This window comes from Lepisosteus platostomus, chromosome 3 (genome assembly GCF_059453375.1).
Source record: "Lepisosteus platostomus isolate fLepPlt1 chromosome 3, fLepPlt1.hap1, whole genome shotgun sequence".
Taxonomy (NCBI): Eukaryota; Metazoa; Chordata; class Actinopteri; order Semionotiformes; family Lepisosteidae; genus Lepisosteus; species Lepisosteus platostomus.
In genome coordinates, this window is record NC_142613.1 from 22,538,403 (window position 1) to 22,563,489 (window position 25,087).

General features: G+C 37.8%; 1 protein-coding gene across 1 annotated transcript in view; it reads left to right on the forward strand.

Moving 5' to 3' along the window:
- xkr6a (XK related 6a) overlaps positions 1–24,271 on the forward strand; it is a 163,510-nt gene extending 139,239 nt beyond the window's left edge. Inside the window, exons 2-3 of the mRNA XM_088624956.1 lie at positions 12,314–12,510; positions 22,640–24,271. Of these exons, the coding sequence (XP_088481082.1) occupies positions 12,314–12,510; positions 22,640–23,613 (1,171 nt within the window). The 3' untranslated portion in view covers positions 23,614–24,271. The remainder of the gene's footprint in view (positions 1–12,313; positions 12,511–22,639) is intronic.
- Positions 24,272–25,087: the final 816 nt, after the last annotated feature.

Below are 25,087 nucleotides of genomic sequence, written 5' to 3' on the forward strand. Positions count from 1 at the left end.
GACAGTGATATTAATATAATTAATGATGCAATACCTACAACATTACAGACCTGCTGAGTGTTTCTTAATCTTAACTCTTACAGGTCTCCTAGTGGAGCAAATGCTGAAGGAAATGCCAGAGAATTGTAAAGTAATGAGTACGATTTCTGTAGTGAAGGTAAGGGTTCCTTCATTAAGCATACAGTATCTGCTTTAAATGAACACTTGCTTAATTCAGAGGAATCCTTAAAGCATTCCGTGTTTTGTATTACTTCAAGAGAACGTCAGCGTTCCTGATCTGTCACTTTTTATCATGTTTCTCTTTAACTGGTTCCCAACCTTTTCTCAAAAGCAGAGGACACACAGGGATTCAAAAAAAGGTTCAAGGAATACTTTTTGGCTGATTGGTGTCACGGCCACGTGCTCCTGAGAAAGATTTGCTCCATAGTTTCTTTCAAGTACAACCAATTTTCGACATGACAAGAGGACATAGCTTTGACGAAAGTGACACAAATTACAAAATGAAAGTCAGATAAGTTTTGTTTTATTGAATTAGTGTGGGATTTTACTGTGAAAATATTAAAAATAGCAGAATAAATGTTGCACTAGAACAAAATGCTATGTCTTATTCTTTAGTTCTGGTGCTGTTACCTGAAACACTGATACTGTTGTACTTCCTAATATCCTGGTAAAACTGGCAAGGATTGAAAACCAAAACTGGTAATCTTTGGGTTTTTTTTCCTTGCTACAGGCATTGAAAGACATCTGGTAATGTCTCACTTATATCACTTACGCTTTTTAAAACAAAGAGTTACAAAAATACATTGTAAATCCAGAGGGTTTTTTTTTTGGTGAACAAATGAAATAAAAAGAAGAATATGGGTGTGAGAAAATGGATATCAAAATGGTCTTCTCTAGTAATCTAATAATGAGAAACTCCTGGGATTTACTAACAGATGTCAGGTTGGGAACCATGACCAGAATATACTATTACATTGAAATCTTGTCTTTAAGGTTTCCTTAATATTTTACTCTTCATACATTTTCCTACATAATATATATATATAGTATGTATATAAACAGGAGTATTGATTTTTATTAACTTATTATTTGTTCTTGTAAATTTTGATTATTCTTATATCTGCCATGGAATTGTTTGTGTTAATTATTGAGGAGAATGTTTTATATTTCCACTGTTGGATCCCTATAACTGAAAGTGAAGCCCTGGTACAACAGTCAAATATTTGTCTCAAGAGCAGTTAGAAGCAAAGTGGATTGGTCACAAAACTCCTGTGGAGTTTATTATTTTAAAAGGTATCAAAAGTTTACTAATCCATTCAAAATGAATTACAATTATACTCACATTGCTCATTTTCACATTTCAATGCCAGGAAAAACACAGGTACACTATAATACAATTATATGAATAATAAGGCTATGATAAACAATATTCATGCATTACCCTTATTGACAGTACATTATTTTATAAACATATATTAATATTATGGAAAACGTGCTTTTCTTTGATGATTTGAATCTGAAATCTGAAAGGATGTTTAGGGCTAATTATTAATACATTTTTGTTTTGTTTGAATTTAGAATTTGAATTTAGATTAAATATCTGTAATATTTTCATTTTTATCATGGACATGATGAAGTTAAAGGTCAGTTGTCCACACTATGGAGAACATTTGTATCTCAGTTTTTCCTTTCATGTCTGCTTTTAAGTGCATTTTCATATACTTCACTGCTTTTGCAAAATAGGTGCCATTTTCCTAAAATAAGATGTATGTATAAATATGTAAAAACACCTATTTTAAGAACTAAAATCACACATAGGAGACTTTATAACTCTGCTCTGGTCAAATGATGGGTTACTGCAAAATGTCCAAAAAGTCAGTCAGAAAGTGCAGGCAGCAGTAGAAGAAACATAACACCCTGCAGATGTCCCTGAGTAATCATATAATAACTCTCAGGATCGACGCATTTGGAATCTTGTATTATCCCAAATAATGATAAATAAAGCCTTATATTAACATAATATTTTGCAAACACCAAAAGGGAGATAAAGGCAACATGGAAAACTGACATGCAAGTATGACTCCCATTGAGTAGTAATGTGACCTTCAAGAGACAGACCTTCTCCAATTATGTTAACTGAGATCAGAATCAAAATATTCTCGTTGGTGCATATTAGTGAACAGCATCTTCAAATTCACTAATAAGTTATAAACCTTGCAAAAAGAAGCGACCTTATCTGTTGAAAACAAAAACTATTTTTTCTTATTTTGGTATTACTGTATCACCTTAAACATATTTCTTTGCCTGAATTACCCTGTTAAGGATAAAAGCAAAATCAACTATTACTTTGCATATCTTATTAGTAACTTATAAGCGTCTTAATACTAATATAATGTATACTGACCAGCTTAACAAGCTCACAGCATACAAGCTGTTCTAATGTAATTACTTATACTTATTCTAAACAGAAACTTTAGACCTGTTAGACCTGTTCCTCTCTCCAACCTTGTGACTATTTTCAATCTCTCTGTGGCTTTTGACACTGTGATCCTCCTTAACACTCTTGTCGCCCTTGGCACTGCCCTCAGTTGGTGCATATCTTTCCTCTTGGTAAGGTCCCAGTAAGTATCATGGAAAGGTACGGTTTCGCATCACAGAGCTTGTCAACAGGTGTCCCACTGGGCTCTCTGCTGGGCCCTCACTTTATCTCTCTGCATACCAGCCTCACATGGCTTCTCACGTCATTGGTACACTGATGAAACTCAGCTTGATCTGCCTTTCCTACCCTCTAGCACACAGCATGTCTATGAGACATCTCTCCCTGGATGACTGACCACCATCCAGGTCAGCCTCTCCAACTGCCCAATTCTTAATTTCATCTCTCTATAAGAGAGATAAAGCACAGTTAAAGTGTCCTCTATCTGGACTGTCAGAACTCTGGCATTGTTATTGACAATAAACTCATATTTGCACACTGCATCTCATCTATAACTCCCACCTGCAAGTTATTCCTGTACAAGATCTGCCCATTCCTGACCACCTATTCTATGCTGGTCCCCCAGTTACAATCAGAAATACAGACTCACTTGACATGTTCTGGACGTTTCTGGCACGATTGTAAACCCCTCCTCTTAAGGGCACTCCAGCCGATCCTTGTTTTTTTATCATCTCATCTCACGGGACCTGGCAGCGCCTGGTCCCGTTAAGGTTTTAGTTCCTGTATTTGTTCCTGTTCCCGTGCCGGTTCCGACCTGGTTCTTGTTTTTATCTTGTCTGTCTTGGATGGATCGCCTGGCTTTAGACTTTTGCCCCGTTTTTGGATTCCCCTTTTGGACTCAGCTCCGCACTGTTTGCCTCGGCCACACCTCCCCCGACCACCAGCACACAATGGACACGCCCCCCGTCTTAATTCCCGACTCCCGCATGCTGTTTTCCCCGTGTTTCCTCACTCTACCCCAGATCATGTCGTCTGCATAGGGTCCGGAAAGAACTTCTTCCTGACAGTTTCTTTGGGACATACCCAACCCTAGATGGCCATGACTAACTCTCACTTCCTGACTATGCTCTTATGTTCCTACTTCCTTTCTGCCAAGTTGCACTGAATCTCTTAGCACTGTGTAACATTCTAACACCTAAACTAATGATGCATTTGTGTGGTTTTGTGTGAATTTAATTATATTGAACCAGTTGCAAATTGGCTGGATGTGATTGTAAATTTGGATAAAAGTACCTGCCAAATCATTAATGTAAATGAACATGTTGGTCAACAGTGGTTTGTGTTCGTTTGAGATCGCCTCAAAATCACATCAGTGGTTTTGAGAAAATACCTCTGTGTGTTGCACTTGTAAGTTGTAATATGGGCTTTGCATTATTGATTGTCACAATATATAAACATTATAATACAATTCAGGAGCATTGGGGCATCATGAGAGAAAGTCCTGTCAACCATAAAGTGTATGAAAGCTTGCAGGCCAAACAGGAGACCAGAATAAGACTATGTAGATTATGAAGTGGGGAGCAGAAAGATATTAAATTAAATAGGTAGTGAGGTGACAAGGCATGGGGAGCCTTAAATGTGAGCATGAAGTCCTTTTGAAGTCAACACAAAACCTAATAGGAAGCCTGTGCAAAGACTCCAGGATTGGATGGGATTACTGACACAATTGCTGATTACTGGGATTTTAGACAACCCAGAGAGAAAGGCATTGCAGTAATCAATTGTGGAAAAAGCAAGTGTGTTGACTAGCTTTTCTGCTACAATAAGAGACAACATATGACAGTCTGGCAAGAATAGCTAGGTGGAAGAATGATGTTTTTAAAATATTTTGCACATGTGGGTCAATGATGGATAAAAATATTACCCCCAGCTTCTACAGTTACAAGTACAATGCCATACACAGATAAGGTTACTGCATTGGCATTAGATGATGGGAGGTGCCGAGAAACATGACATCAGTCTTGTCTGTAACGGACAGTTCTTTCCGGACCCTATGCGGATGACACAATCCAGAATTGTAAGGAAACACTAGGGAAAAAGTCATGCAGGAATATGGGAATGAAAACAGGGGAGCATGTCCAAAGTGCGCTGGTGCACGGGGGAGGTGTGGCCGAGGTAAACAATCCAGAAGAAATCCAAAGGGAGAATCCAAAATGAAAGCAAAAGGTCCATGGCCGTGTAATCCATCCAAAAACCAGGGATTCAAAACGGGTGTCGGGTCGAGACCGGCGGGAGGAACAGGAACAGGAGCAGGAAGCTAAAAACATAACGGAGCCAGGCGCAACCAGGACCCTGGCTCGCCCAATGCGGAGATCAGATGCAGAGCCTTGAGTGAAGTGAGCGCCTGACTTTTAAAGGCGAACTGAAACAGGGTAGAAACAAGGAACAGGTGCGGGGAATGAAGCTAACGAAAAAGGGCTGGATCGCCCTTAAGAGGAGGGGTTTGCAATCGTGACAGTACCCCCCTCCTTTCCAGGGGGGCTCCGAAGCCCTAAACAACAAAAAAGGATGGAGTCCGGGCTACCAGGCCACCAGTTCGTGGGGTCCAGGTGTTGGCTCTGCATTCTGTAACGGACAGTTCTTTCCGGACCCTATGCGGACGACATAGTCCAAAATTGTGAGGAAACACTAGGGAAAAAAAAAAGTCATGCAGGAATAGGGGAATGAAAACAGGGGGGCGTGTCCAAAGTGCGCTGGTGCACGGGGGAGGTGTGGCCGAGGTAAACAATCCAGAAGAAACCCAAAGGGAGAATCCAAAACAAAAGCAATGGTCCATGTCTGTGTAATCCATCCAAAAACCAGGGGTTAAAAACAGGTGCCAAGTCAGGACCGGCAGGGGGAACAGGCGCAGGCGCAGGCGCAGGCGCAGGAAGCTAAAAACATAACGGAGCCAGGCGCAACCAGGACTCAGGCTCATACGATGCAGAGATCAAATACAGAGCCTCGAGTGAAGTGAGCGCCTGACTTTTAAAGGTGAACTGAAACGGTAGAAACAAGGAACAGGTGCGGTGAATGAGGCTAACGAAGAAGGGCTGGAGCGCCCTTGAGAGGAGGGGTTTGTAATCGTGACATTGTCACAGTTTAAAAGAAGGACATTTTCAGGATTTTATGTCAGAGATGCAAGTAGAGCAGAAACACTACTGACACTACACTAGCTGCTTCAGTGTCAGGTTTAATATGGATGTTGAGGTTCATTGGTATAGAAGCAGTAATTCGGACCATGTGATTTTAATAACTGACCAAGTGGGAACATGTAAATTCTGAATAAGCAGAGGGGCCAGTATTGAACCCTGATGAACACAGCATCAGAACTGAAGCTATATACTGTAAGTACAGTGATTGTATTAAACATAAGCATTATACTGTATGATATACAGTATATAATATATGAATATTACACGGTGTGGCTATTTTTATTTAAAAATGTTTCATTAAATAATTATAATTTCAAGTGTTTTTGTTTAATTAAAAACTTTTACAAATCACTTAAATCACATGTAACAGAAACTCTAAACTATGTCCTCTCAACTTACATCCCTTCAAATCCCCAACACTACAGAGGTTTGCTTCAGACTTCAAATCAAATTTACAATTTGTAGAGCTGGAATTCTGTCTATATGTTCCCAGTGAATGTCTGTTCAGTTCCTGAACATGAAGTACTGTAGCTTTAGTTGTTAAAACTCTGTGACAATGGGTTATACCGAATGAAGTATCCAGTTTCATTTCAAAGGCATGCAGTGTGTGTCAGGCTTAATGGCAAAGTTGTTCAGTGACTGTGTTCCTGAGTGGTCGATTAATAAAGGTGCTTACTCAAGCAGGGTTTGACTACATGCTTCAGCAGTCCTGGGTGAATTGTCCTTTTCAAAACTGAGGAACTGTAGGAAGGACTGGTATTTGTCAACTAAAGCATTCTCATATCCCATCACATTGACATAGTGACACTTGCTGCATCTCAAGCACTTGCTGTTGGTGAGGGACACACTTTTCCTTCAATCTGTGCTTAACCTGCTTTGCCAAATGGGCTTAGATGAAGCATAGGGCCTCTTCTCATTTGTAGGCATTCTTATGCTCAAAGAAGCACTTGGGTGTTTTAAACACTACAGGGAGAACAAAAAACAAGTTCAGTTGTGTTAGAGACATAAGAATCCTCAGCAACTCACAGACAATGAAGTGTGACATACAGTATCTTAATCAAAAAGCTGAGTTTTCCAATACTTCATTAAGGGAATAATTTGTTGATACGTATACATACCGTATGAGTATACTGTAAAACTAATATACATTCATAACTAATTTAACTAAATATCCAAGTTGGATCTAAGCTTAAACTTTCAAAGTATTCATTTCTCACACTCTTTGCAGTTCACATATTCATAAAATGCTTAGAATATATAATGCTTCTTATGAAGAAATAAATAATATAACAAGGCATAATCTGACAAATCCTTTAAGCTGTTCAATATTTTAGTGAAATATAAACCCATACAGTATGCATCTCTTACTAAGGACAAAACTTATCAAACCTTAACTGCATTGATTTCACAGTCCAGATGTTTGCAGTAATTTGATGGCCACTGACATTTCAATAACCACTCACGTCATGTGACACTACACTACATGTATACAGTTTAGCGAGGGAGTACCTAGCGGTGTTATCTGTTACTGCATGGCGCCTGGGGCCATCTTCTGCAATTTACTGTGTTTTGAAACAATTTAAAACAGCATGCATCTATTTTTATTAATTGCATTTCACAAGTGTCTTTTAAATGAAGAGATTATTTAGCAGTTGGGTAATTAATAATTGTTTTTATATTGTATAACTCCCCAACTGAATGTTATCCTATCCAAGTTACTTACCACATGTTTTAAACAGATTGTAAACTGAAGGTCCTATCATAAGTGACTCTGCAATAGATGTTTGTACATATTGTAGTCTGCCTGCTAATCTCTGTAGTCTTTGCTTTGGATATATGTGGGTTCAATCCCTTTGTATCATTATTATCGCAATTTGAAATGTTACATAATCAAGGGAAGAGAAATTCCACACTGAAAAACAGGAGAAACACAAGATTTCAGCTTTAGAGACTTCTTCAGATGTTTTCAGATGGAACTAAAGATTAAATGTTGTGTCTGTTATTTCTATTTTTCAACATGGAATGATTCTGTATTTGTTCCTTTGCAGCTAGTTCATAACAAAGCTCTCCACTTGAACATCCTTATTATACAATAAATCTCTGCACTATAAATATTGATATGGATTGATTCCAGGGTAAAGAATCCCTCCCTTGCTTTAGTGCTAAATCCATAAAACCAGTGTATAGCACCAAGTGGTATAGTAATTTAACAATTTCCATTAACTATTGCATGTAGATTACTGTATTTTATAGTAACCAATTATAACTAACATTATTAATTCTAACCATCACCATAAGACAAACCTTAACTCTGAACTTAATCCTTCTGTCTAATCAGATTCTGATCTCAGGCTTACCCTTTCCTTAAATATAATGCTAAACCTAAGATTCATTTCAGCTGTAGACTAAAAACTTTCTCTTACATTCATCAGAACTAAAATGAATACCAACCCTAAACCTTTTTTAAAGCCAGTTTTATCTGTTACTAGCATTCTTAACCTATTCTTGCTTAGCACTATTCCTAAACCTAACCAATCAATTACCCAGCTATCACTAATACCAATCTGAATTCTTCTCTATATCTTTCTAACTTTCATTCTAGTCAAATATGTACATGTATTCATTTTCTAGACTCAAGCCTAATATGCAGTATGCATATACTGTATGTATCATCTTTCTACTTAACAATATAATGAATAGTGGTGATGTCCCTGTTTCTAAACCTTAACTCTTGAATGTGTCTTGTTATCACAGCCTTCTCACAGTTCAATACAAGCTCAGCCTTTGATGTTTTGCACACTCAAGCAAGAGTCTGTCTGTGCTGCCGCACAGTCAACAAGCCCCAGCTGATTCTGCTGCAGTATAGGAGTCAGGTGGGGCTAGTCAAGGAAAAGTCATCTGAGGACAAAACTAGGCACGTCTAGAAGAAAAAAGGAAAAAGTAAGGCAGCTTCGCAAATATTTCTCTCCTTAACTCTCTTTCCATGAGCGCTAGTCCTCTTCCCATAATTCTCAATGAAATAAGAACAATGAAAATACATGGACATGTATAAATATATTTTAGACAATATAATAAATTGCATTATTGTTTGTAATAATAATGTTTCTTTATTAGCCCTATACAATTTCTTGCATTAGGAATTCGTCTTTTCGCATACCCCAGCTTTTCTCCATGGAGACACAGACACACAGACAGGGAGAGAAGCTTGGAGTCAGAGCGCAGGGTCTGCCATTGTACGGCGCCCCTGGAGCAGTTAGGGTTAAGGGCCTTGCTCAGGGGCCCAACAGAGTAGGATTCCTCTGCCAGCCACAGGATTTGAACCAGCAACCTTCCAGTCACAGGCGCAGATCCTTAGCCACAGTGGCCCACTTTATCCACCATTGAAATATGCGCCTGGGTGATGCACACTTGCTATTATGTGCCACAGCCACCCCACTGTACAGCGGATCCAGTGAAGAAATGAAAAATTGTTTCAACAACTGAATTCAGGTAAACTGTGCCATGAGGTCTTAAATGACCAAGTACTCAGGAGCTGAGCTGAACTTCTCATCTAAGGGATAGCACCTCCTATAGTGTCCACAGTCACCACTGCAGCAAGGCCCTGCTTTGCTTAGTTTCTGAGATCTGATAAGATCAGGTTAGGTGGCAACACTACTGACTATCATATACAGTATATACACATGCATGGCATTTAACCCTGTGTGTACTGACATCTATGGAATCGCATACATTCAAGCACGGGGTGTGGTCATGTACTGTACATAAAACTGATCTCATATCAATTGCTGTTACATTTTTTTCTCACATTTGAAGGCATTAAATAGTGTCTAGTAGCACAACAGGGTGTGTAGTTAAGATTTGTTTAATCGCATTTGCTCTGTGAAGCACAGCAGTCGGGCAGACAGGCTTTAAGCCTCATTTAATGTATAAATAGCCAAACCAGTGGTGAAAATAAAACCATGGTTATTGAAACTAATGTCTTGACAGTGCTACTGATTACAATTATCGTTTGTCATTTCATCAGCTTGTTGTATATACTGTATATAATTATATAAATAAGGGAGTTTGCTAAAAAATAGAAAAAATAAAACAAAAAACTGCAGACTAATTTGTATCTCACCTTTACGTGAGATAGTTTTGCGTTGTAATACACAATGGGTATTCCAGGTTCAGTGTTTTATGTGTCTATGCATGGTTGAATTGCTGGATTTCTTTGTTTGGAAATGAAATACTCTTTTGGGGGAAAGGTTCTCATGTCAGACTGTATTTACCCTTTGAATCTTCACTGTAATTTAATTCATCCTGCAACTAAATTAAATCTGAAATTGTATTATCTTAAATGGTTATTTTGCCCTCACACTGAATGGATCTTTTATCAGAATTGTTTTCACTGATACACTCTTTGCTTGCTCTCTTTTAAAGAGTATTACCATTTAAGGTTAAGCTCTACAAATGTCAATTTAATGTTGTCTTACAAACATGCTGTTGGTGCCAAATTATATCAGTTGTCAGATAAATTTCTTAATAAGTTAAACCTACAGCAGCCAGTGGTACAGTTTCATTAATTCATTATTACATCAAGAATATTAAACATTGAATATTTTAAATGACGTTTTTCAAAACTTGAATGATATAAACATAAAGTACTTTACAGTTTGCTTTCTGTCTGCTTCCTTTCACTCCCTGTTCTGAACAGTACATTTGTCAAAGGAAAAAAACTTAAACATCACTAGTTTTTCCCTTGCCTCAGCCAACAATATCATTTCTTAAGAGGTTTAAGGAAACATATTGCTCACTTACCGGTGAAACAGCAGTATTTTGTTGCCAGATTTTATCCCTGCTGTAATAATCTGTTGAAACTACACAACAGTGTGACCTTTAAGGCACATCTTCCTTGCATTAAAGCAAGGTTTTGTATCCAATATTCCAATACCCTGTACCTGTGCATCAGACAAATATAATGATTCCATTATCACTTTGAGCTTTCACATCCAGATATCCGCCCGTTAGAAAAGGTTTTCTTGTGACACCCTGAACAGTTGAATAGGAAACTATAGATCAAGTCTAGAATGTAATGTAAGTCAGGTGCACATAATTCAGTAAATTCAAGGAATCTGTTCTGTAACTCAAGGAACACTTTTTGTCAGCAGTAAGTCTGGTATTTCGTTTTACATATTTGCATTTTGATGGGACTTTAAATATTCTCTTAAGAATTAAGATGGAAAATACTTTTAATCATGTATTGTTAAGTGTAGTACATAGGTGAAAAAATCCCAGGATCTTTGTGAAAAAAGCCAATGTAAGCAAAAGATATTTGTTGCTTTAGCTATAAATGTATCATTGCACTTTGCTCAGCCAAGTGTTTTTAATTACAGATGTATTAATAGTGCTGTTCACATCATAGATCTTTTCTGATAAATTTGGCTAACTGCTTTCCAGCACTTGGGGGAATCTAAAGTAAGAACTGGAAGAGGACACCATTTGGCATATGTGAATGATCTTGGCTAATTACGGTTTAATCATGCATTATTGTCATTTGGAAATGGAAGTAGTTGGTAATTATAAATCCACTACTGTTCCACATCTGTGTAGAGACTGACCGAAGTGGCTCTCAGAGCTGCTCTGTATATATCTTACAATTCTTTCCAGTAAAAAACATTTTTGTAAAGGGTTTGAATTTCCTTCCTGTGTCCGACATAGCCTGAGTCACTACATTGCCATCTGGCTGGTCTCAGTTGATAATAAAAATATGTTAAAAACTTTAGAAATATTGCACAGTCAGATAATCATTGCTCTTCCAGCTACTGCCGTTCAAAGCCCTTTATTTGTTTAACTCACTATAATCTTTGTCCCAATTATCTTATACGAGGCCATATGTCATTTGAGTCATAGAGCATTAGTTCCATTAGCTATTTATATAAATATACTGTAACACCTGAAAATCCTCAAAAGACTCCTTGATCTCTCCATACATTAGTATCCAAATATGTAATCTTTTTATGGTCTGTACAGTTTATTGAGCCTTGTGGTGGTTCATAAAAGAACGTCTTGCTCCAGAAATTAGAGCAGAACAACTCTCCCTGCTTCTAAAGATAAGTTTACCTCTCTTTTTATTTTGATATACACTGCTATACAAAAGTCTTAAACATCTTCTTCACAATCAGGAGTTAAAGATGTCTATTTTAGGAGCATCAGTGAATTACGCAAAGCATGCAGTGTTTTTAATACAGCTTAGTTTAGGTGAGAAGAAACCATGCTGGTCTGTCAATGCCATTTGCATCACAAGCAGAAGAGGTTTCCCATCCCAGTACTGACCAGACCCAGCCTTCCTTAACTTTTCAGATTCTAGGATACACGTTGCTAAAGCTGCTGTTTAAATGACCAGAGAATGTTCCTGAAGTCTAGAAACAACCTGTTGGAGATGGTGCAGTATACACATGGTCTTATACTTGATCGTTTATTGGTAGGATTGTTATTTTGTTTTTTTATAGGGGAGGGGTGAGTATACTCTTATATACACACGAAAGTGCTTTTGAATTTATTTGTAGTTTTTTCTGTTAAAAATAAAATGTTAAGATTTTGATTTAATTCTGTCGTAACATCATTACACTTCTGATGTCTTAGGCAACATGGTTCTGTCTGACAGAGCTTTCCGCTCCTCTGTTTGTGTTTGGGTTTGCAGGTATATCCGTACCATGTATCTGGGCATTCAGAGCCGGAGGCAGAAAGAGCACCAGCGACGCTTCTACTGGGCCATGATGTATGAATATGCAGACGTCAACATGCTGCGCCTCCTGGAGACCTTCCTGGAGAGCGCACCCCAACTGGTGCTACAGCTCTGCATAATGATCCAAAAGAACCGGGCCGAGACACTACAGTGTAAGGGGAGCTGCTGGGCTCCACACCCAGGGTAGAAGAAGCGCAGGGCAGGGGGTGGCAGGAATTGAGTATAATGGCTACATTTAGAGAACAGTTGTTGTGGAGAAATATGGAGGTTTTTGTTTTAGTACTTGAAGGGTACTTTAAGGAAACTGATTTTGTCTTGGAAAGGATGCAGCAAGGATGTGATTCAGACATTTTTATGTGCCTGTTTTTGTGCAGCATGTACAAAGTGATTGTACTGCACAGGCCCCATCTTACTAGGTGAGTCTGTTGCAGATCTGTCTTTACATGATGTTCTCCCTGACAAACCAGTTCTACTGTTTCTTTTTTTCTTTCTTTTCATACTACACAGCCCTGGAATACACTTATAAAAACACTATGTTATTTTTTCACACAACATGAGTCTCAGTCTGGCATGTACTCACCCCCGCAAATACAGTATCCCGCCAGAGAGCCACGTTCTGGACAGACAGACCCTATCACTCTTCTTCCACAGAGTCACTCCAGCTACACTTAATGCTCTATGGTCTTTACACCAATGTACATTGCCAGAGCCAGCAACTAATAATCCCTCCCATATTAAGCCCTCCAATCTTGCTTCCATCAGGGTTGGGGAAATATACAGTATCTGAATCTCCTTCTCTATGGCCTCACAACTACACATTCACTATTATCCCCTTAGGTGGTCCTTGTAGCTGAGCAATCACTGTTCTGTCTTTCACAAAACATTATCCTTTTCTCACACACTTTAATCTACAGTACATTTTAATTCACTCTTTCTCAAATATGAACAGACAGAAGATAAACCCTGCTGCACTCTTAAAGCCCTTTTCTGTTGGAACCCCTACAGACTCCTAGATCTCACAACTTCTTGCCTTTGTGGGGAAGACTGGTCAGTCTTCCTCACCGGCTGTGTTCCCTCTGTGTTCACTTTCACAAACACAATTGGCAGCACTCAGCAAAGGGCTCTGCATTACAATATTGCTTCTCAGGCAATTCCAGCTGTGGCGAACACAGCTACTGGTGTCTCTCCATGCCAGGTTGCATCAAATACAAACACCTACAGTACACACCATGAGGTCAGAAGAGTTTTCTACCACCAGGCATTTTTAACAGGATCAGGTTTCATTCTCATTCAAAGCATTCTGAGAGAGTCCATGCAGTCTCTCTAGAGAGGTACTATAACAAAGGCCATATAAATTGCACTGCACACAATTTTAGCTCATAAAGCCATCAATTATCTACAGCTTCAACTTCCTAACTGGACACTAGCTGATGGCCTGTCACAGAGATCTAAAAGTCTTTTGCCCTCTATTAGATCAAACACCAAGATGAACATAATCTAAGAGTTAATGAGCTTTTGAAAATGAACAAAGCAGAATTAAAAGGTCTGATTTATTAAGGATGTTGCAACTGTGAAACTAAGAATGTTTCATGTTGCGCTGTGGTAAAGAAAACATCTTTTTATGTCAGCTTTTCAAATGAAATATGTATTTAGGACTCACCATTCTTGTTCATTTGTGTGAGGCAAAGAAAATATCTAAGCAATAAAAAGGAAACCAGAATGTCATAATATTAGGACAAACAGATGAAGTTGAAATTAAAATCTTAGAATATAAATAATAAATGTAAGATCTCATTTTGAATATTGTGTAAAATTATGATCAGTTGCAAGCAACCTGGTCAGTATTATTGCTGCCAAAGTTTGGACATACTGAAGTTTGTTTAGTGTGTATTTAGATACCCCAATGTGTAGGGCATTGCAGTAATCAATTCTGGGAAATACGAATAATTTGTTAATGAGCTTTTTTACTATATTCTGAGACAACATAGGATGCCAAAGGCAACATAGAATGGCAGTATTTCTGTGTATTTACAGAAATATTGTCATTTTTTTCCTTGGAAAAACATAATGGAAGAATTATGTTTTTACCATATTTTGCACATGTGGGTCAAAGATCAAGCCTGGAACAAATATCATTGCCATATTCTTTCAGTTTTGATTGAAATTCAAGTACCGTGTCATACACAGATAAGGTTACTGCACTGGCTTTAGACAGTTGATTTGAGGTGCTGAGAAGCATGACTTCAGTCTTGTCATAGTTTACATTAAGGAAATTTTGAATCATCCAGGATTTTATATCAGAGGTGCAATTAGAGGGTACAGAAACACTTACGTACTTCAGTGTCTGGTTTAATTGCTTCCCAGGACATGGAAAACCAGAGATTTTCATTAAAAACAGTAATAGCTTAAAACCCCTTAGTGTTCAGGCTAACTTCTATTCTGGGTTTACACAATCTGGCCTACAGTACATTCATTTCCCCTTAAATGTAATTTGTGAAGTGGATTCTCACTTATCCATCTATCTAGAATTCTACAGATCAAATCTATAGATCTAGATATGAGCTGCTGGCACATAATGGCTGTTGTGCATCACCCAGGTGGGTGCTGGCACTTCAGTGATGGACAAAGTTGGTCTTCTCCTATTTATATCCTATATATGTCCTCCTACAGTATATATTCTCCTATACAGTATCTGTATAGCTTACTTTGGGATGCCAATCAGGGCCAATGAGCTATTGATGTAAAATTGAAGATGGCTGTGTCTTCACTGTACATCAGTATTGACACAATTGTAAATTGTAAATTACCTCATTCTCTCATTCAGCTCAGGTTATCTTATACAAATGAAAAGGTGCCAATTCCTGATAAGATATTATCAGTTAATCTCTATTAACATTCACATAAGAATGCTTTAACAAATAGCAATCAGTCTGATAGATGGTAAGGATAGTATTGTAGTGCAATATATTATAGTACAGCAGAGCATGTTTAATGCAGGGAAAGGAGAGAAATCAGGATAGTAATAATACTTAAACTGAAGCACAGTAGCACATGTGCTCTATAAATTTACCCAGACTTCTGTTTTAGTCTTTTCTAATACACTATTTAGAGTTTGAATGATCCAGGGGGATTAGAAATATTGAATTTCATTCAGTCATGATCATGGCTTTCATGGCTTAGAAGAAACAGAATTCAGTTGTTTTACTTTTTTACTGTAACAGGAGACAACAAATTATGCTCACAATTCATAAATGATGGTGCTTCCCCGATTATGCAGGATATCGGGTATTTATTCTTTTTGTCTGTCCATAAGCTCAGAGCTCAGAGTTTTTAGCTGATGCATGATCTTCTAAACAAAGTAGATGATTTTCTCATGAGAGGGAAAGGTTGTTATGTACTTTATTAAACTATACAATATGTACCTTTCTGTTACTGCATGTCTAGAAAAGGATGTTCTACAGTACATCTATGTGGTTATCCTCTTCTGCATTCACATATTTTCAGTTATTTTTTCAATAACATTTAGGTATTATAAAAAAAGAATCATATAATGATAAATATTATCTATATTAATATATTCATTATTATGATAATGATAACGGATGAAAACTGTTGTGCATCACAAATAATATGCTCATACTTCTTATTTTCTAATTAAAATGCAGCTGTCTACACTGTCACACTGAAAAAAAGATCACCACCACTATTACCATCACAGTATTGAAAATGCCTGTATGTTATTGTTCAAATGTGATTATTACCAAGAGGCTATGAATTGTTGTGTCTGCCAATCATCCATTCATTATTATTCCACTGCCATTTTAAAACATAGGAATAAGACTTATGTTACAGAGCATTCAATGATTTATTCACTTATAAAATAAGTATTGTTACTCAAATAACTAAACTATGAAAACTGTTCATCATGGAGCAGTTAGGTATGGTCCACATAAAAATGGCACCTTTAGTAGGACAACAGCACAGGACACAGAATGGCTTCATGCTTGTACCACGTCAATCCAGGAATATACACCATCTTGGATTCTGTTTGGATCAGATGGTCCTCTCTGTACAGCATGTGTGTCAAATGCCATTGCTTCATAGTACATAGGTTCCAAGCTACTGTATACGTTGTATGAATATGCCAAATTTCTGATATTTAATATTTTCAAATTACTTTTTACTTAGTATCATTGAACAATTAGATATCCATCCATTTTCTAAACACTTCTTCCAGTTCGGGAAGCAAATGGAAGCAATGGGCAAATAACAGGTGCAAAGCAAGGTACACCCTGGATGGGAAGACAGTTCATCACAGGCCAATTTCCCCGGAATCCAATTAACCCAACAGTGTGTTTTTGGACTGTGAGAAGAAATCGTAGCACCTAAAGGAAAGCCATACAAACACAGGGAAAACATACAAACTCCACACAGATAACATCGAGGTCTGGAATTGAACCCAGGGCCCCAGTTCTGTGATGCAGCAGTGCTAACCACTGTGCCACCATTTTAATATCATATGAAAAAAATTATAAGCAGCACAAAATAAATTATTTCATGTCTTCAGTATTTTGTCTTCAGTATCAGTTATTTTTGGTCTGTTACTGTTAAACACTAAATATTTACCAAATAACAAAAACACTTCAACAGGAGGCAGATATAGGAGCTGTGGGCTTATTTCTGGGTCCTACCTAAAACGTTTTAGTCTCCAGTAGCGGTACTGCCACTTGACACTAGAGATTCCTTTTTCAATATAAAAATCATTCCTTACACTTATACTGTACAATATAACGCTTTTCTGGACACTTTCTAGATAATGGGGACTCCCCTCTACCATTACCAATGTGTAGCCCCCACCTGGATGATGTGCCAAAGTGCGCTAGTATGCATCACCACACAGGAAAGCAGAGTAATGAAGGCAGTTTATAGATTTTTTGACAGATAAAATGTTATTTTTATGTGTCATGACTATCCACAAAACATCCTGAAGCTAAAACAGTTGCTATTTTTACTCCTATATTTCATTCTTGTGTAATCGCTTATCAGAAGGAGACACTTCCATGATACCTTCCAATTAACTTCCATGGCATTCCATCTAATTTCCATTTAAGGAAAGAACATCATTTTGTACAATAACTATGGAATACAATCTAAATGATACAGTATTGTATGTAAGAACAATGTCTCTGGCAAAGAAGATAAAGGACTATCTACTGTCTCTTTAAATAATTAAAACTTGTTATTAAAATAATCATTTAACCCTTGGTTAAAAATTAAAACTTACATTTCTTTTTTCAAATATATATATACCGTAGTGTATAAATTCAGCCTAACCTAAAAATTACTTAACATATGCGTTACATACAGTAGCATGACATAGCACAGTGGGGACATCTTTGAGCTCATCCATGACAGGTTGTGGGATCAAGTCCCTGCTATAGACAATGCTGTTGCACCTTGATTGAGGTATTTACCCCAGTGGTTCCAACCACCAAGCTGTTTAAGTGGGGGTTAACATTGCTGGAGAGTAATTGCTGCAATGGACTGAAGTCTCAGTGAGTCGTGTGTTCTCTTGTCTGCTTAACACTACAAAAAACAGCTTTGGTCTAATGAGTTTCTTTGACTCTGGTATGAACTTCACCTTATTTACTAATTACTGTACATATACCTACTGTATGCACCTGTATGCACTTTTGAACTGAATGAATGAAAAGAGTCCTGTTTTGCCAAATTTTTGTTTATTGAACATGGACAGTGCACTGACCTGAAGCTGCAGATCAGCTAAGAGTTAGCTAAAAGGCTAATTTACATCTTAGTCACTGGGTAGGACACAACAAACAAGTTACAAGACTTAGACATATTTAAATATGTTAATATGTTAAATATTAATAACATAATTGATTCCCTATAAAGCCCTAATTGTGAGAAGACAATGACATTTGTTTGTCCTGTAGTGTGAAAATAATTAATAACACCTGAAAGTGATCTGATTCCTGAACCTTTAATATATACCTGCAAGTATTCCTCTTTAAATTCCTTGTTGTTTGTTACTAAGCACTTTTGGATCCAGCTGCCTATTTTTTTCTTAAATTAATTATTCTGAAAGAAAACTTTCAGATTGCTCATAACAGTAAACTTGGTTTGTTGAATGTATTGCTGAAGATCTTCTTTCTAACAATTTTGTTGAGGTCTTAACATTATTCTTCAAAATATCTTCATAAGCAGTATCTAAATATATACATTTCTGTACTTACGAGAAAAATATGCAAACACATTGGTCATTAAAATGGCCTTCAAGCATGTATACGGTACAGATTTATTTATATACCAAAGGTGACTAAATTACTAAAAAACTTATGAGTGGCTCAATAATAGTTGTAGAGACTGCTACTTTCATCTGTTACTAAATGGATTTGTGTTTCAGAATGCTAACCTGATTTTATACAAGCATGTTAAGTATAATAGGATGTAGATCTATAATAAGTTAAAAAATATAAGCACATGCACACTACTGAAAAATTGTAAGTACTCGAAATATACTTGCTGAACTATGACAATTTACCTTAAAGTTTGCCACTTTAATGTCTTATTATAATCTTATACAGTATAATCAAAACAAAATATATTCACCCTACAGCATAAACTAGGCATAATATGAGGAGCAAATGATCTACATGATGTAAATACATATTCTACAGAAACAGGCTTTCCAACAGATGGTCTCCATATCTCTTATTCTGTTTATAAAGGAAATATTTTTTTTTTCTTTGAAAGGCAATATTTGACATGTTTTCCTTGCATGCTGACTTTGAACTAATTCAAATGAAATTTGTACTATCATTATGACCTAAATGTCTCTTTCTTCTTCATTGGTTTTCAATCTCTGAACCTCAATTCTTAATGTAATCACTACATTAACCAAACGCACATTATGTTGCTTTATTGTCTACTGAACAGGCACATTAGCTATTTTTGCTTCATAGTGGTTAACATTTTTGTAGCATCAAGTATTTAAAATCTAAGCCTAATTAGCATGATGTTTAAAACAGTAATAGCTTTTGTTTAACATACATTGACGGGAAATTTGTACTAAATACTTTATAAGCAAAGCAACACAGTACAATGAATACATAATACAGTTTAATAAACGTCTACATATTTAAAAGAATAGTAATTCTATTATACTAGAATATGACTTTGATTAAATGTGGTATAAATCTTTGATAAAGACTGAATTTATTGTTCAAAGACTATTCTAGCCTCAACAAATTGTGATGTCACTGGTGCTGAGTACAAACAACAGCCTCACACTAATCCATATACAGTCCCTTATTCAGGCTAACTTACAATATGTACAAAGTTCTAAATGAAATTTCTCAGTACAAAAGGGAGATATAGATACACTATATTTACTTGCAAGTAGGACAGAATAAGAATAAAACTACAGTAAGTCGGGCATAGAAATGGAAGTCCCATGAAAATGTTGCTCAACACCAATTCAGATGTGAGAAGCAGAACCACAGAAAGGTATCCAGACAGTACTGATACAATGCAGTTATGTAGAGACTCCATTCTTAAAAAACATGATTGCAATACAGTATGGCAGTCTAAATAGTTTTCAGCTGTGGCTTAAAGGTGGTCAATGACTGTGCAGTTATGATTTCTGCGAGTAGTTCATTCCATCACTGAGTACTGAGGGTGTAGAGTGAATGGGTTGAGGAGGTGGGACAGTGGAGAGGGGATACAGAAAATGTAATGGACGAGAAGGAGTGGAGAAGGCAAGAAGGGATGTAGAGAGAGACAAGAGATTAAAGATAGGCAGGCAGGAGAAGAATAGTTGAGACAATGGTACATGAAAAGTAGCGTTTTGAGTCTAATGCAAACAGAAACAAGAGAGGAAATGAGATAGAGAGATCCAGGTATGTGAAAAAAGATTAAGGGAAAAAAAGAGGTCAAACTTTGAGACACAAAGTTTAAAAAGATGGCTGTCTTGATACGAGAATAGACATGAGCATCGAGTAGGGTTGAGAAGTTTGGAACAACAGAACAAAATTGATACCAAAAGCCATGGGGTAAGATGATAGGAGAATAGAGAGAGGACAGTAGGTGACCCAGAACAGAACCTTGATAAATTTGATCAGGAAGTTTGGAGAAAATCCATGAATGAGCAGTGGAAAGAGAAATCAGCTCCATGAAGTCATTGTTTGTGCTGTTTGAATGGGGGCCAACTTCACAGTGCTCAAGAAACTCCCTTGTCGTTGACTGCCGACAGAGGAATGGAGCGATCCACATTGTCAAAGGCAGCAGAGGAATCGAGAAGAATTAAGGCGGAGAAAAGTGTGGCCACACAAGCTGAGAAGAGAATTAGTAACAGTTTCAGTTTCAGTTAGGAGCACTTCAGTGTGCTGAACAGAAGCCAGGCCAGAGAAGGTCACACAGATAGTACTGCAAGAAAGAGAGTGGAGAGCAGGCCTTGTACTGCACATTTAAGAGTTTTAATGTAGGACAAAGGATGACAAGATGAAACCTCTGAAGGGATGAAGGAACAAAGGGTGGTTTTTAAGAGAGGTGCAAGAGGTGAAGTTGAAGCTTGGAATTGCCTGGAAGAGGTGAGTAGGGAGATGGGCCTGAATACAAGAGGTAGTTTTATGTCCTTGGATCAGGGAGAAGAGGTTTCAGGTGGAAAAAGACATGAAAGAGGAGAGAACAACAGGTGGAACTAGGCTGAGGATGGGGGATGAGGGGTGAGGAAGAAGATGGTGCTCCTGAAAAAAGTGAATAGCTTTTAGAATAGTTTAACATTAGCAAAACATTAATTAATTAAGCACCATAAATTATTCTCATGCCTCACTATTCACCACAAAATACATTTTTAACTCTTATATGATTTCTGTTGAAGCAGCAATAATTGGACAGGAATCAACACAAGGCCTCTCATGTAGTGGGAAAAAAATATACAACTGAAATGCCAAAAATCACATGCCTCATTGTTGCATTTTGTATCAGTATATATTCTTTCTTTTCCTGGCAAATAAACTGACTTAGCATCAGATCCTGCAGAAAATGTCCATTCTCTCTATGGAACTGTTCCCTTTCCCTTGTGTGAGTGTAAACTGAAGACTAATGCATTCTACTAGCGGTCTTAATAATAGTAGCCTTTCTCATACCCATTACCATAAATAATTTTGAAACACAATGTGCATTATCACAACTACCAGTAATTATCACTCAGCAAAAATACTGTAACATATAAGCAGAATTGAATACAATACAACAGAAATTGTGATCTGCTCAGAAAAAAAGTAAAGCTCAAGTGTTTTGTTTGGCTCTTTGTTACCTCCCATTTAAGAAAAGGCAAAAACAGTGACAAAACGTGTGTTGAGTAATGTGGTTTTTTTTCCAATTACAGTTTTGTGTTGTATTACAGTAGATGAAGGCAATGCATAGGCATATAGGAGAAGGCATGAGACATGCTGAGGTTTTGGTACAAGTGGTGTAAATGGTTAATTAACATAGCTGTCAGAAATTAGTAGGAATGTTTTGTCAAGAGACAATAAAATAGGTTAAGAATGAGGTTGTTTAGCAACTGGGATTATAGACAAAACCCAATTTAGAGGATCTGAGTTACCATTCATGTACACAATATAAAGTAGATTACAGAATTAATTTTGACTTATGTTGTGGATGACATGGCAGTCTTGAATAAGAGTGGATTTGAACATGGAGAGAGAATGTTGTATTCATACCTAATTCTTTAGAAATAATGGATGTTAAAAATACTGGTAAAAGCAGTAAGGCTCAAAAGAGTAATTCTGAAGGATCAGATGAACAGAGTAATTAATTTTGAGTAGAAATTCTAGAGTGTAAATTCTGAAAGAACAGAAGAGTAATTCTGAAGGAGCACTTTGTTAGATGCCTACTGTGTCCATTGCCCATACTGGTTATTGCAAAACTTGCAGTCCGTAACATGATTGGTAGAATATATTTTCACATTTTAGTCATTTTCAATATCCTATCTTCTTTGTGTAGTTACATCTAGTAGTAAGATAGGTCTTGATGGTAAAACAATCAGTCTTCTTTTTCTTTTGATACATGAACCTTCTTTTTCTGTTCTTTCTATTACAATTTCAAATGCGTATTTCAGAATGCATTATAGGAAATGTCTTGCATGCCTTTACAGCCCAGTCTAATGTGTTGGCATTCTTGATGTATCCAGTTTGTTTCATCCTTCTGCATGTAAATTAGGTGTCTCTCTCTGTGTGTTTTCCTCTTCTGCTCCAGGTGTCTCGTCTGTGGCCTCTCTTCTTTCCCTGGCCTGGGTGCTGGCGTCTTACCACAAACTCTTGAGAGACTCAAGAGACGACAAGAAAAGCATGAGCTACCGGGGTGCGCTGATTCACATTTTCTGGCGGCTCTTCACCATCTCTTCCCGGGTGCTGTCCTTTGCCCTTTTTGCCTCCATCTTCCAGCTCTACTTCGGTATCTTCGTGGTGGTCCACTGGTGTGCCATGGCCTTTTGGATCATCCACGGGGGAACCGACTTCTGCATGTCCAAGTGGGAAGAGGTGCTTTTCAACATGGTGGTGGGCATTGTCTACATCTTCTGCTGGTTCAACGTCAAGGAAGGCAGGACCCGATACCGCATGGTGGCTTACTATGCGGTGGTGCTTACCGAGAACGCCCTCTTGACGATCCTGTGGTATTTCTACAGGGACCCCGCCACCACTGACTCCTATGCCGTCCCCGCTCTCTGCGGAGTGTTCCTCAGCTTCGCCTCAGGGGTGGTGTGTATCTTCCTCTACTACGGTGTGCTGCACCCCATGGGTCCCCGGGTCCGGATCCTAGCGAGCTCCTGCTGCGCTGAGCTGCTGTGGGGGCTGCCTCTGCCTCCTGAAGCTGAGCCCATGGCCCCCACCCCAGGGCCCAGAGGATCTCAGGCCACCCCTACCCGGGGCTCCACTGGAGACCAACAGCAGGAGCAAGAGGACCTGACTGCCGACACTTGCCTGCCCGTTTTCCAGGTGAGACCGACAGTGCCAACCACCCCCATGGGAAGACCTTATCACCCCGAAGGTCCTCTCATCAAGATCGATATGCCAAGGAAGCGCTATCCAGCCTGGGATGCCCACTTTGTGGACCGCCGACTGAGGAGGACTATCAACATCCTGCAGTACATTACCCCCACAGCAGTAGGGATCAGGTACAGGGACGGGCCCTTGCTCTATGAGCTTCTACAGTATGAGTCTTCCCTTTGAAGGCTCTCTTCTTCTCTCTCTTTATTTCTGTCCTATTCTCTCTTTCCGTCTCTCATCGTCTATCTCTTGGGTTTGTAATTTCTATGGGATTTTTTGTTTGTTTGTTTTGCATAGTTGTTTGTTTTCCCCCTAGTTCTTAATACAGAAGAAAGAGTTCCTAAATGTGTGTGTTGAGTCATCAAAAGTCTCACATGGAAACCGGGAATACAAAAATGATGCACTACAAAAAGCATACAAAAACTTAACTGTGAAAACATCCCAACCAATTTAAAAAAAATTGCAGACAAGCTTTCTTTTTTCTGGCTACTCTATAGATATTTTGTATGTACAGGAAAAAAAATACATTTCTATACATGAGGTATTTTAAAGCATCACCATATGTTGCAGAGCGGTTTCTGCACACCCTGATATTTTATCTACTAACGTAGCAGCCACAAAGCATCTTGGGAATGATGAAGACTGAAAAACAGCAGCCTTGTTCTACACCTCAGTAACATGCAGTTTTTACCCCCTCCCCCTCTTATTTTTTTACAATGCACATTACACAGTGTTTTACCTGTTTTAAAAAACAGGATTTACAAAATCCTGCCAAAAATGACAATGAAGCAGATTTGTTGGCAAGCTGATCCACTCTGAGCGTTAAGGAAGCACAGGTTTACACTTTAGTTTTTTATATGGCGCATTGTTTATATTCTGTCATAGCAGGTGGTTACAAACTCTTGTTCCACGTTCCAAAAGGGAACAAGAGCACAGTCTTGCACATGAAATATTTGTCTGAAGCCTTAACCTGACGATATTTATTAAGCCCATTTTTCTGCAGTCTTTCATGTAGAGGAAGCCCTCTGCTCTTTCTCTTTCTCCTGCCTGAAATTTTAGCTTCACTTTTGATTACCTAGATTTCCTACTGATGTCACAGTAGGTAGTAATTCATCGAAAGAATCACCAAAGCTAACAAGATTGGTGCTAACAGCATTATAATGGCATTAAATGTCAAACATGTTTCTTATTGCCTTAAATAAAGTCTCTTGCCATTAACAAACTGTCACAATTGGGTTCAGTAGTACCTTGACATTTCAAGGGTTGCCATAAAAATCACTAAAAACCATCCCTTCTAGTTCACATTGTTCTGAAAGAGTCTTTAGAATTGGAAGTGCTCTTTTCATTGATTTCTATGAAAATGTTTTCTAAATCTAAGATTGAATGAGTGATTGCATGATTGATTGGTAGGTTGTTTGGTTAGTAATACAAATAAATCCATTAAAAACACTTAAAATATTTTTTCAAAGTCATTTGCAATTCAAGGAAAATTTAATTTGCAGTGATATTAATATTATGATATTTGCAGTGATTAATTCAAGGGAATAACACATGCCTGTACATCATTTATCGCATAAGCTACACAGAAATGTTACAACTAAAACATATAAAGGCAATGCTTACAGAAATATTTGTTTCTAAAGGTAAGAGCTCTTTC